This window comes from Caretta caretta, chromosome 1 (genome assembly GCF_965140235.1).
Source record: "Caretta caretta isolate rCarCar2 chromosome 1, rCarCar1.hap1, whole genome shotgun sequence".
Lineage (NCBI taxonomy): Eukaryota > Metazoa > Chordata > Testudines > Cheloniidae > Caretta > Caretta caretta.
The window spans coordinates 31,595,923-31,610,135 of NC_134206.1; the positions used below are offsets into that span (position 1 = coordinate 31,595,923).

Here is a 14,213-nt window from a genome sequence, read left to right on the forward strand (position 1 = left end):
GCACCTGTGGTCCTTCCCTTCAGGAGTCTGCAACCAGTGATGTACAGTGATCAGAGTGCCTTAAAACCAAAGTGTTCTTTATTTTAATAGTAGGAACAAAACATTTAGAGAAAAAAATGTAAAACAGTCTACCTGCACGCTTATCTTACCATCCCCTGATGACAATCTAGGCGGGCTTAACTTCTTCAGACACCCCAGTGAGTGCACTGTCTCAGTCTGGTTTCCCCAAGCAGTTTCCTCCTCTCTTCAGAGAGAGTGAGAAATTCTTCTAATCCAGGCAGAATTCCTTTGCCCTTGTCAGTTTCTGGGCTGGTCTGCTTGTCAAAAGGGTAGAATCTTCAAATCTAAAAGTTCAGGCATTGACTCTTAACACCCCTTAACACCCCTAAGTGTTTACTGAGGAATGGCTTATTGTGAGACATTGTTTCCTGTCTTTCTTGGTCGTCGTTGTCCACCCCTTCCTCCCCCCCACACCCCCTGCCCAACCCGGGAACCCTCTATTGCCTACAGTAAGTATCCCAGTAACCAGGTCAATATACAGAATTCACAAACGATTATTGAGCCACTCCATGGGTGTCACAACCTGTTTTTACTTTATTAAGTTTGTTCACTAGAATTGAGTTTTTGTTTTGGTAGGGTTTGGGTAAGTAGGTCACAGTGAAGTATTTTCAGTTTGGAGCTGGAAAAAGTCTTTGGGGCAGATCTGCAGCTGGTGCAAACTGTCATAGCTCCATTGAACTTCAATGAAATGTTCATGAAAAATTCATCATGTTTTCTGAGCAGCTACAGAGGTTTTTTTAGAAAAATCCAATTTTAAAATTCTTTGAGAAACAGGGATACATTTTTCAAAACATTTGTTTTCCATTTTTAACAGCAGTTATTTATTTTCATAGTTTCATAGACTTCTAGCCAAGAAGGGACCATTAAATCATCTAGTGGTCTCACCAACTGTATAACATAGGCCATAGAATTTTATCTAGCTACTCCTCTACTGAACCAAAACTTATATTTTTAGTTTTCCCAAATGAAAATGTGCCTCTGGTTTTTGAGGAATTTTTGAGCTAACAACAAACCAGGAAGTAATATTGTGCATAGTATGATTTAGAGCTCAACTGCTTCCTTTGTTAGTAATATCACTATCATTTCAGAAATATTTTTGAAATAGTCTCACACGTCCCTTTAGGCCTGGAAACACTTTCCCTGTTCTTGCATGAAAATCACCTTTTACTTACAATTTTTGCTTTGTGCCTTATAAAAATGGGGATAGCATTGCAGAACAAAATAAAAAAGGAATGATGTATTCTACGAGTTTTAACAGAAATGGCCATGAGGAAAAAAAAAGTTAAATATTAATGAAAATATTTATTTCCCATCGGTCTGGCCAGCAGAGGGTGCTGAAAGAGATAACTCACCCTACCCAGGGAACATACTGACTGAAACACAGATTATCACAGAAGTGAAAAACAAAGGCAGCTGGCATTAATAATTAATTGAGGAGGGTTCCCTATGGAAGTTAAGATGAGCTGCAGTTATGTTCTATTTCAGAGAAGCATATATTAACATGTAGACCTCATATTAAGTATGCCCAGTCTAAGCTACTTGAAAGGAAGAACAATCCCAAATTGGGAATCTTTATTTGTGTTGAGTGCTGCACCTGGCCTGCTATATAAATGAGAGCTGACAAATTACACCTTTAGAGCGTTTCAAGAATAACTTTCCCAGTATATAAATAAATGCAGCCTTTCCTTGCTCATGCAGTGTGTGGGATTGTGCATGTATAGAAGAGGGGAGATTGGCAATGTAGCTCACAAGTGGAGATGTTAAGAGTGCATTTTAAAGGGGATGATGTGGCAGAAAGATTCTTGTACATTCTTTGAAGAATTTAAATGATTTTGCTTTGAATCTGTTGCACCCCTTCAGCATCCACTTTCTGTGATTATTCTAATGAATGAGTGAGGTCACCACACAGGAAATGTTGATGTGCTAAACTGTGCCACTTAGCTAATGGTTTGAATTAAGGGTTGTAAGTGAACCACATTGAGTCTGAGGGAGTTAGGGGAGTGATTCACATTCCCTCCCTAAATGGCCCAGAGCACAGTATAGAATGCTGCATTCTGGGACTGCTCTTGTGGCAGGTGCTGATGGGGACCCGGGCACTTCAAGTTCATTGTTCATTGAGTTCACTTGCATAAGGGCCTGTCATAGTCCAGCTATAAGCAATTATGGCAGAATAGCCAGGGAAAGGTCATCCAATCATGGAACAGAAATATACCAATGTGGCCCTACTCAAACCAACTGGACATTTGAATTGTGGATGCTGACTACCTGAAGCAATGCAGTGAACAATCTGTAGGTTGCAATCTGTTCACATTGTTGTAATTGTTACAGTAGTATCTAGGAACCATAATCAGAGATCAGGGCTCTAAGCAGGAAGAGTTTCTTCCCCAGAGATCTGCCAAACTAGGTATGAGACAAGTCTGAACAGATGGGTGCAAAAGACAAAAAAAATGGGGTGGGTGTCAGTTTGGGAGAATAAGGTAAATAAAAAGAAGAGTTTATTTTCTATAAACCGCGCTTGTATTAAACATCCACCACAAGATTTCAAACAGTAAAAAATTAGTAAAAAGAAAAGGAGGACTTGTAGCACCTTAGAGACTCATCAATTTATTTGAGCATGAGCTTTCGTGAGCTACAGCTCACTGCATCCGATGAAGTGAGCTGTAGCTCACGAAAGCCCATGCTCAAATAAATTGGTTAGTCTCTAAGGTGCCACAAGTACTCCTTTTCTTTTTGAGAATACAGACTAACACGGCTGTTACTCTGAAACCTAAAAAATTAGTGGGGATTGCAACCTATTTTGGCACAATTTGTAAGCAGTGGAAGTGATTGAATTTGGTGAACTAGTTGTTCTTTGCAACTATTTCACCCACCTCTAGAAAATACCAAGAGATTGCTTCAAGGACACTGGGGAAAATACTCAGCTGTATTCGTGACACCTGCTGATGAAATATGCAGTGTGCACTTATAACTCTGGGCTCCAGGAGGAACAGGAATTCAGGGCCGTGACACACCTCTGCCTTTGGGGTGAAGAACTGAGGCTCCTTAATCTCCAGTGCAGCTACACAGTGACATTCACAATTTAGCTCTTAACATAGGTAGGTACTGTGCTACACTACATTTTTCTTGAGACTCTCTCAAAATACCTCCCTTTCAAAATGTCACCTCCCACTTTACGTAAAGAGCTCTTGGGATTGCACTAGGATCTAGGGTTTCTTTTGAATAGCCTATCATATTTTTGCCAGAGGTTTTTACTTCTCTTAACAGAGACTGTCTTCTACCTCCTTAGACGGAGCTTTAATGAAGAAACGTCAAAGCTGCTAACAATCACACAAACGGGGACTCAAGACCTTTGTGACCAATGATGTGGTCATCATGGAGACTGATTCTGTTTCTGTCACTCACTGGATGTCTTTCAGGTAAGTAAACCAAAACCTTGTGTTACTGGTTTAAGAATTCCTGACAAGTAGAAAATGGAAGTATAAAAGCAAAATTACTGCAAAGAAAAATGAACAAACCATGTCAATTAGCATTTAACCAAAAACAATTAATGTTATCAACTATATATTAAGATTATAATCGCTTAATACAAAGTTGAACAAGTATTGCCCACTTGCCATTTATCTTAATGTTTCTCAGGGTTACTTTTAATCTGTAAGGAAGAATGGAAGAGTTTGTCACTTGCCCATTCACAAAAGAATATCCTAATTTTTACGGCTTCAGTGAGAAAAATCTGCTTGGGGAAAAAAATGATCTAGCAAACTGCTTTGAAAGGGATGATAACTGCAGCATTATTTGGTGATTCTGGGCTGTGAAATTCTCAAACTCTTACCATGTTCTGTGTCTGGAAACAAATGATGGAGTTGATTTTTCTTTCTAAAACTATGTGTGTTATATTGATATACACTAATGATTCTGTTTTTGCCTGCAACAGTATTCCTTTGAGCTTTTTCCCCTTGGCTTTAACTTCGTATTATCTTTTAAAGTAAACAAATTGTGTGGCTTTCTACTCGATCATCGTTTAATCTTTCCATGTGAGGAGTCCTGTAATTTGATATTATGCTATCCAGAATTGATCTTTCATCTGTCCTAGCTTTATCTTCTTTCAACTTCCCAGTTTCCAGAAATTGTTTTTTTTTTCCAAAGTATTTTTATTGATCAGCCTTCATTTACGATAACCAAAGATGAAACAATCTCAATATTATGGGCTGGATCCTTTATGTGAGAAATGCTTCTTTATACAAGTTGTCCTTGTATAATTAAAAAGCCGATATTTGGCACATTATTGCACAGTGGAATCTGTGTCCCTGATCCTGCAGCAGACTCCATGTGGAAGGAATCCCTGTACTCACATAGTTGATGAGCCCACAGATAATGGGGTCAACTGGACACAGTCAGCTGCAAGACTGGGGCATTAGATACCACAGTCATTTCCAACTTTTTAATACTGACCACTGCAACAGATTATACCATTCCATTATAAGTGCTCTGAAGCTAATTTGAACACAAATAAGGAAGTAGTCTTAACAGTTTGCCTCACCGATTCTCTGTTCAGATACATATGAAACTAAATTGGAGAGAGTCAAGCTGCAGTGGGGGAGGTTTAGATTGGATATTAGGAAAAACTTTTTCACTAAGAGGGTGGTGAAACACTGGAATGCGTTACCTAGGGAGGTGGTAGAATCTCCTTCCTTAGAGGTTTTTAAGGTCAGGCTTGACAAAGCCCTGGCTGGGATGATTTAACTGGGAATTGGTCCTGCTTTGAGCAGGGGGTTGGACTAGATGACCTTCTGGGGTCCCTTCCAACCCTTATATTCTATGATTCTATGATTCTAAGGAGATTAAAAAACATTTAAAATATAAGCAATGATAAATGTCAAACATTGATTCAAAAAGTCTTGAACGGAGTTTGAAATACTCCAATTTATATTGAATATTAATTTGGCTAAAGAATAACATCCTGAAAGCACTTGCCAATCAGCCAGACATTATATTTAATCGAAATAGCTTTTCTCTCTCTTGTTTTTATTCAGTATTTATTCCTGCCAGGTATTCAAAACACTCCTGTTCTTCCATCTCTGATTTGTGAACTAAATCCCAGTCTATTATTATTTTTGGTTGTTTAAGGATTATTCCATATTATGTGGCAGGTTAGGAGTCAGTAAATAAATCATTTTTACTTCAAAACCATTTTTCATATATTGTTATAAATAATTTAGAGCAACACGTCTGTTTCTCTCAAATGCATTAGATAATTGTCACAATAACTGCAGCATCTTCAGGTGCTACTTAAATTACATCTCATCTGAAAAACTTAATACCATAAGATCTTAAGTTAACCTGAGATGATAAAATTGCATTCGAACCTGATAGGATCAGATTGTCAAAGTAAGTTGTAATTCTAATAATGCACAGTCTGTGTTCCTTTTGACATTTGAGCACATAATTCTGCAACTACAGCTGCTGTTATGTCATTGCAGTCACTGAAGTATGTTTGCTGCTGCAAATACTTTCTACTATTGATTTTGTTCAACATGGTCCACTAAGTTAGGTGCTTCAGAATTTTATTTTCAATATTCTCAAAGGCACATTTTTCAAAGGTAAGGCAATAGATGTGGATGCTGATGCACTAAGATAAAGGACATTCAATTCCTGTTATTTCCAGCCATATTCTGATTCAGTAATTAACCATTATGTTACCAGGTCATGAAAATATTCCTTCAGGCAAAAAAGTTGGGTTATTGCATTGGCTATTGAGGGGAGGCATCCTAATATGAATACAGAGACTGCGTGTCTTGTGTGTGCATAAATGCACTAAATATGTTTCTGGGCAATGGGGAAACTCGTTAGCAGGTGGAAAAGCAAGAGAAGAAGATAATGAAATTTAAAAATAAATAAGGCAATGCAAGCAGGGTCCTGCACTTAGGATGGAAGAATCCAATGCACCGCTACAGACTAGGGACCGAATGGCTAGGCAGCAGTTCTGCGGAAAAGGACCTAGGGGTGACAGTGGAAGAGAAGCTGGATATGAGTCAGCAGTGTGCCCTTGTTGCCAAGAAGGCCAATGGCATTTTGGGATGTATAAGTAGGGGCATAGCCAGCAGATCGAGGGACGTGATCGTTCCCCTCTATTCGACATTGGTGAGGCCTCATCTGGAGTACTGTGTCCAGTTTTGGGCCCCACACTACAAGAAGGATGTGGATAAATTGGAGAGAGTCCAGCGAAGGGCAACAAAAATGATTAGGGGTCTAGAACACATGACTTATGAGGAGAGGCTGAGGGAGCTGGGATTGTTTAGCCTGCAGAAGAGAAGAATGAGGGGGGATTTGATAGCTGCTTTCAACTACCTGAAAGGGGGTTCCAAAGAGGATGGCTCTAGACTGTTCTCAATGGTAGCAGATGACAGAACGAGGAGTAATGGTCTCAAGCTGCAGTGGGGGAGGTTTAGATTGGATATTAGGAAAAGCTTTTTCACTAAGAGGGTGGTGAAACACTGGAATGCGTTACCTAGGGAGGTGGTAGAATCTCCTTCCTTGGAGGTTTTTAAGGTCAGGCTTGACAAAGCCCTGGCTGGGATGATTTAACTGGGAATTGGTCCTGCTTCGAGCAGGGGGTTGGACTAGATGACCTTCAGGGGTCCCTTCCAACCCTGATATTCTATGATTCTATGATTCTAAGCCTGTGTGACTTGTTATGTATGCAAGAATCCTAATAAAAAGAGTACTTGTGGCACCTTAGAGACTAACAAATTTATTAGAGCATTTATTTGAGTCTCTAAGGTGCCACAAGTAGTCCTTTTCTTTTTGCGGATACAGACTAACACGGCTGCTACTCTGAAAAAAGAATCCTAATGTAAGCTACAATCATATGAGATTTTACAAAGCACCCAAAACTCCTGTTTTTTGTAACAAGTGACTTATGTGTTATCCACCAGCATAGTTCAATATGCACTAGTTCTTGCTGGGTATGAGTGAATGTTAATACATATAGAATTCCCAGATCAAAGCTAATTTTGAAATCTGCAATGGCAAAAAATAGTTACATTTCCAAAAGTGATATCAGTTCTTCTAAAACAAAGTTATCGGGCATAAACTGTTGCTCTGAGCCACTTAAAACTTTGCAAGAATAAAAGGTTTTTCTCTGGCAAGAGACCACATGCATAACATTTCAGACAGAATGCATCTCCTTTGCAGAATTTGATGGGGGGGGGGCATTGAATCTTCCTTATAAATTATGGAAAGTGTTTTACAATCTTAATAAAATTCACACTGCATTCTACGCTTTATGTTCTGTAAAACCATTATATTTGGCAAGATGTACAATATGTGCTACGTGAGCCTTTACGTATGTGGTGAAGTTGACATGCCAATGTAGCCAGTCACTCATGTATAGTGTATGTTATAATGGCATGACACTTAGACATAATGAGCGCTATCAACGATCCCCAGTTGGATTTACTGAGGAGATATAGTTGAGCCATGCGGCTTGTGGATCAGCCTGATTTACCTTGAGACAGTGGCTGAGCATTAGGGATTCCTTTCTAGCATCAAAAGGAGATGAAGTGGCTGCAGGTGCTGGGAGTTATTACTGTGTTGTGGTTTCTTTGATTGCTTCAGATTATTTTTTCAAGCTAAATTGGAGGTGAGGAAAGATTAGGAGGCTAGTTTCACTTGTGGCCTGCATTCCATCTGGGCCAAGGATATGGGGAAACCGTAAAACCGTCTTTTTATGAGCAACTGCAATATAGAGATATTGTGAACTATAAGATAAAGGACCAGCAAGGTCTGGACTAGCCTGTTCCTGGCTTTGAGCTCAGGGAGGCTTTGATAACTGATAAACTAGATTAGAGCTCAAAGCAGGTTTAGAAGGACCATTTAAACCTACAGCAAATGATTAGGAAATTTTGTTCTGCATGGTCTTGGTTAAGTTTTTTTAGCTGAAGTTCTAATTATAAAGAGCACTTGTGTGTATGCAGGCATTGTGTAACTGGCATGACCAAACAGGTATGAAGGTTTATTTATCTTTTTTTATTAATGGCAAAGCCTAGAACAAGGTAAAATGTCTTACAATTAACATTTGATTCTCTGACTAGTTTGTGGGACCTCTTATTGCATGATACTCTACAAACTCCAACAGTTTTCCCTACAGCAGTGTTGTCAAGGTTCCTCCCCTACTCTGAACTCTAGGGTACAGATGTGGGGACCTGCATGAAAACCTCCTAAGCTTACTTTTACCAGATTAGGTTAAAACTTCCCCAAGGTACAAATTAATTTTATCCTTTGTCCTTGGAATAACCACTGCCACCACCAAACTCTAACTGGGTTTACTGGGAAACGTAGTTTGGACACGTCCTTCCCCGCAAAATCCTCCCAACCCTTGCACCCCACTTCCTGGGAAAGGTTTGGTAAAGATCCTCACCAATTTTCATAGGTGACCACAGACCCAAACCCTTGGATCTGAGAACAATGAAAAAGCATTCAGTTTTCTTACAAGAAGACTTTTAATAAAAATAGAAGTAAATAGAAATGAAGAAATCCCCCCTGTAAAATCAGGATGGTAGGTACCTTACAGAGTAATTAGATTCAAAACATAGAGAATCCCTCTAGGCAAAACCTTAAGTTACAAAAAAGACACACAGACAGAAATAGTTATTCTATTCAGCACAATTCTTTTCTCAGCCATTTAAAGAAATCATAATCTAACACATACCTAGCTAGATTACTTACTAAAGTTCTAAGACTCCATTCCTGGTCTATCCCCGGCAAAAGCAGCATATAGACAGACACAGACCCTTTGTTTCTCTCCCTCCTCCCAGCTTTTGAAAGTATCTTGTCTCCTCATTGGTCATTTTGGTCAGGTGCCAGCGAGGTTACCTTTAGCTTCTTAACCCTTTACAGGTGAGAGGATTTTTCCTCTAGCCAGGAGGCATTTTAAAGGGGTTTTACCCTTCCCTTTATATTTATGACAAGTGTCTTGCAGCATCTTTGGGGCATGTGCATTGTAGGGGGATGAGAAGGAGAATTATGGGATTCTTTTACGATGTACCTCCGTTCTTTTAATAATCTGCTGTGTGTGTGTGTGTGCGTGTGTGTACGCACCCACACAGGGATATTAACTTATTTTGGCTTATACGGCAGGTAACTAAGCAAGGCATCTCTTTTTCTTTTTAATTGGACTTGTTAACAGTCAGTTGCCTTGGTAGTTCAGACAAGTTGAAATTTAATAAAATAAACATTACTTTAAATTATTGCTACCTAACCTTGGAATACATTAAATGTGCACATCTTCTAGTGTTTAACTAAACTGAGAAATGTTTGTAAAAACAAAACAAAAACCACATCAAATTATACCTAATCAGCACTGGGTTAATAGAATCAGTAGGCTTTTATTTGCATATACAAGACACCATTGAAAGAAGCTGGTCTGAGACTACGGTACCCTGTCATTCTTTTCTATAATTCTTACAGCTTGTGTCAACATGCTTCAAAGTGTAAAGAAATGCTAATGACAGGATAACACAATGAATGCTATTTACATGGGTTTCTCTTTCTTGATCTACCATATATCCCTCATGTCCTTTTTTTGGTCCCTTGTCCTAGTTAGGGCATAGAATTTAGGACTGGAAGGGACCTTGGGAGGTCTTCTAGTCCAGTCCCCTGCACCTATGGTAGGATTAAGTATTATCTAGATCATCACTGACAGGTGTTTGTCTAACCTGCTCTTAAAAATCTCTAATGAGGGAGATTCCACAACCACCCTAGCCAGTTTATTCCAGTGCTTAATCACCCTGACTGTTAGGAAACTTTTTCTAATGGCCAACCTAAACCTCCCTTGCTGCAATTTAAGCCCATTGCTGCTCATCCTATCCTCAGAGGTTAACGAGAACAATTTATCTCACTCCTCCTTGTGACAACCTTTTTATGTACTTGAAGTTGTTATCATGTCCCCCCTTCAGGCTTCTCTTGTCCAGACTAAACAAACCCAAATTTTTCAATCTTCTTTCCCAGGTCATGTTTTCTAGACCTTTAATCATTTTTGTTGCTTTTCTCTGGAGTTTCTCCAATTTGTCCACATCTTTTCTAAAATGTGGCACCCAGAACTGGACACAATATTCCAGCTGAGGCTTAATCAGCGCTGGGTAGAGTGGAAGAATTACTTCTGGTGTCTTGCTTACAACACTCCTGTTAATATATCCCAGAATGATGTTCACTTTTTTTGCAGCAGAGTTACACTGTTGCCTCATATTTAGCTGTGATCAACTATGACCCCAGATCTCTTTCCACAGTGCTCCTTCCTAGGCAGTCATTTCCCATTTCACATTGTATGTGTACAACAGATTGTTCCTTCCTAAGTGGAGTGCTTATTGTCCTGATTGAATTTCATCCTATTTATTTCAGACCATTTCTCCAGTGTGTCCAGATCATGATATTGCCTGGCTGCATGTGAATTGGGCTCTGGAGAGACCCAATGTGAAGCATTTCATATTTAATGATAGGACAACATTGTGGCTGGAGACCTGCAAGGCTAAAGAAGTCGATAACTCGGGGCAATGCCCATTCACTAAAGTGACAACTCCAAAATGCCAGTCACAGCTTTTAACTCATATAAAGGGTTCATGAGTGTGGCATCTATGCTGTATCCCTCAGTAGCAAGCTCCAAATCAGAAACTACTGGACTTTTCTGAACAGTTTTTCAGCTACTATACAACACTGAGGGGCACTTACAAAAGTGCCTCTGAGTAGTTAGCAGATACAGTACTAAGGCAAGTTTCAGTGTTCTGCCTAAATTTTTGGTCTACAGCTGCTATTTAGCTGATGTGTTCTCTTCTCTTAAAATAGCCCTCACTCTCCATCTGGCTAGCTGGAGGCTTCTAGCATAGCTAACTGGGAGCATTACTATTGGTCTCCAAATATTTCCCAAGCCTGCTCAATATGTTACTTTCAGAATTTCAGCAACTGTCAGCATTAAAGTTCATAGCCTAAAGGTTCATAAATGCATTAGCCAAATCATATAAAAGATGACACTTGATAGGCCTGGGTTATTTTTCTTCCCATCACCTATTTGGTCAAGTCCATTCTATGCCACAGCTGACAGTTTGTTTAAGTTTGTTCAGTGCTTAATTTGTAATGAAAGAGGTGCCAGGGCTCAAGCAACTTAGTGCTGGGGCTTAAGCAATTTTTTCCTTGTGTTACTGATGCAGTAAGCCCAGAGGTGCTGGAGCTATGAACTGCCAAGCCTAGATGTGCCGGGGCTCAGCGCTGGCAAGCCCTGGCACATATTAAGCACTGAGTTTGTTCCTCTGCCAAGTGGATGATGTACTGTTGAAAAGAGAATGTCTGTCATTGATAAGCTTGTCCAATTACTACCTTTCTTCCTTGTTGACAATATGGCAAATAGGAGGGAACTTCATCTTCTTTGGCAACTGGTATATGGAAGGTCAGGTGGAAAATGTAACCAGAAAGAAGTATACATAAAAACTGGTGCCAGACAATGTTAAACTTATTGGTACTGCTGCTGCTTCTACTGCAGAGAAGACAAAACATGCTTTAACCCCTCTGCAAGCTGTCCTGAAGCAAAGTAAATTTCCAGACATCTGCCCGCACTAACACAGGAGAAGTCTGTCACATTGCCTGAGCCCAATACAGACAATCAGACACATATTCATTTTTCTGGGTTCAATATGCAGTTGGTCAGGAAAAAAAATTGTACTTCTCTCCTGAATTTTATTTGTTGTATTTTTGCACATTGTATTATTTCTATCTGAAAGGAGGGGGGGAGGCAGAAGTTGTCTACAGTTGTCAGATACCTGGTGAGTTTTAACATTAATTCATCAGAGGATGGTAGAGTTCAAAATCCTAGGGGAATGTGGGCGGAAAGTATATTCTCAATATATTTAAAATTATAGCAGGTGAATTGGAAAATTGTTCTAAACCATTAGTTTGCTGGGTCAGATTGTTTTCTTCTTACAGGTAATGTTTATTGGTTCACAGTAATATGTAGTTTTCTTTTTATATAGTGATATACAGGGCTTAATCCTACAAGGTGCTGGGGCCTCCAGCATGGGGTCAGCCAAGCAAGGGCTTAACTTTAACAATTAGTAGTTTCACTAAAATCAGTCACATGCTTCCAAAGCACTCAGCACCTTGCAGCATCGAGGTCATAGCAAAAGGTGAATAGTGTGCAGTCAGAGATTCATTACATTTCATTCACCTTTTTGTCAGGAGTCTAGCGGGTGTTTTATTAAAAAAAAAAAACCTAAAATCTTGTTTTTATAAATTGGCCTTAAATGTCTTTACAATTACATCGCATGTATTTACAAGTAATTTAAAAAGTCCTATATGTTCAAAGCCCGTGTTCTTTTATTTTCTCCTTTTAGTACCTGTAGGCATCATAAAAAACCCCTCTTACCAAGCATATAAGCGAAAGGTGAGCAGCCATCATGACAAGTGCCAGATTGGGGCAGAAATGACAAAACACACCCCTTCTTCCCCCAATTAGTTTTGTCACACACACACACACACACGCTGCTATTGTCAATTCCGCCACTTCTGACAAATATTGAATGTCCCTCTTCATCCTCCTTGTCCCCTTATCATTTGCAAGATTCATCTCCTGTGCCACAAATCGTTTATGGGCCAGGTAATGTAGTACAGTGTTTTTACATTATTTCCCATTGCTTTTAAAGTGATACAATTTAGTGAATACTGTATTTGTTTTTGTAGTAATAGTAATCATAAACCTAATGCTAATTTATATAACCAAAAATAACTATAGAAGATATACTTAAACAATGTACTTGCTTGTATTAAGGTCTTGACTCTACTCTGCCTTAGGCTGTTTTTTATAGTGGTGTAAATCCAATGACTTCAAAGTGGGTGTAGTAGGATCATGGCCCTACTACATCCCTATTTTTTCTTACAGTAAAACTGTAGACACTGCACTGTCAGAGGTCCAGACTTAACCTGGAGTGCAATATAAATCTCCATTTTTATTTTTAGGAATGAGAAAATTCCTCCTACCTTCCATCATTATAATTAAACGAGTCTTAATTGAAGGACAGATCCTTTCTTTATTGCACAGAAACTCCCATAGACATCAGTGGGGGTTGCACATGCACAAGGTTTGGAAAATGGATATTTGCTGGCATTTCTATTCTAGTGTGTAAACAGAGACAATTTGACACCTCTTAATCTGTCTTGAAATTTCCTAATCTTACAGATTTCAGATTTGTTTATTTTTCTAGTATTAAATTTTTAGTCAATTAAAACAGCCTCTTCTCCGCAGCTAAAGACCGTTATGGCTCACAAACAAACCCTATGCCTACCTTTAGATTTGCATTAAAGGCATTTTGACGGTGATAGACAAGAGGGTTAATATATTAGACTGTAGTGCAACTTTTTTAGACACCGATTTTTTTAAAAAGTATCATACATTAACAGAAGTGGTGTGTCTTCCCCTTTTAAATGTCTAAGCAGAGTAGTAATCTTTGAAAATCTAAATACTTGGAAACGGGAGGATACTTTCTCTTCAGATTAAAATATTGCCAGTTTTTTCTTCTAATCTAAAGCAGTTCAGTATCCCTCTAAATGCTACAGTTAAAGATATACTGGCTGGGGAACTGGATGGTTTGGTGCATTGCCTAAGAGATATAGAACCTCCTAGCTATCAATAACTGCTTGCTGTTAAAATATGAAGCCTGTTTCTTGCTCTCAGTTTAGTCTGGGTGATGAGCATCATAATCTGATGTTCCACATCTTGAACCCAGGCATAGGGGTCCCCAGTCAGTTGCCACACTTTGGCTTTCACCCAATGGCTACTGAAATGGAGTGGGCTGAGAAGCTACTAGGGCTATAGCTCCAGGCAAAGCACCATCCACGGGAGCTTTGATTGGTGCTCCATTGATTGGTCCAATGGTGCTGTTTAAACCAGGAGGAGGAACAGGAAGTTTGTCTTAGCAGCAAAGTGGTTTCCTCTTGTGGCTACATTGGATTTTGCTTGTGCCCACCTTCTGTACCCAACCCTGTTTCTGGTTCCTGTTGTATTTCTGGCTCCTGCCTAACCCACGCCTTTGCTCCTGTTCCCACCATGCTTCTGCTCTGTGCTTGATCTTTGCCTCTCCTTCTGCCCTTACACCTCACCTCCAATCCGAAGTGTC

General features: G+C 39.4%; 1 protein-coding gene across 5 annotated transcripts in view; it reads left to right on the top strand.

The window, feature by feature from the left end:
* Positions 1–14,213, top strand: part of CNTN5 (contactin 5) — a 982,104-nt gene that overhangs the window by 443,424 nt on the left and 524,467 nt on the right. For all 5 annotated transcript variants that reach the window (XM_048843558.2, XM_075126897.1, XM_048843549.2 and 2 more), the window contains one exon: positions 3,347–3,476. In XM_048843558.2, the coding sequence (XP_048699515.2) occupies positions 3,419–3,476 (58 nt within the window). In that variant the 5' untranslated portion in view covers positions 3,347–3,418. The remainder of the gene's footprint in view (positions 1–3,346; positions 3,477–14,213) is intronic.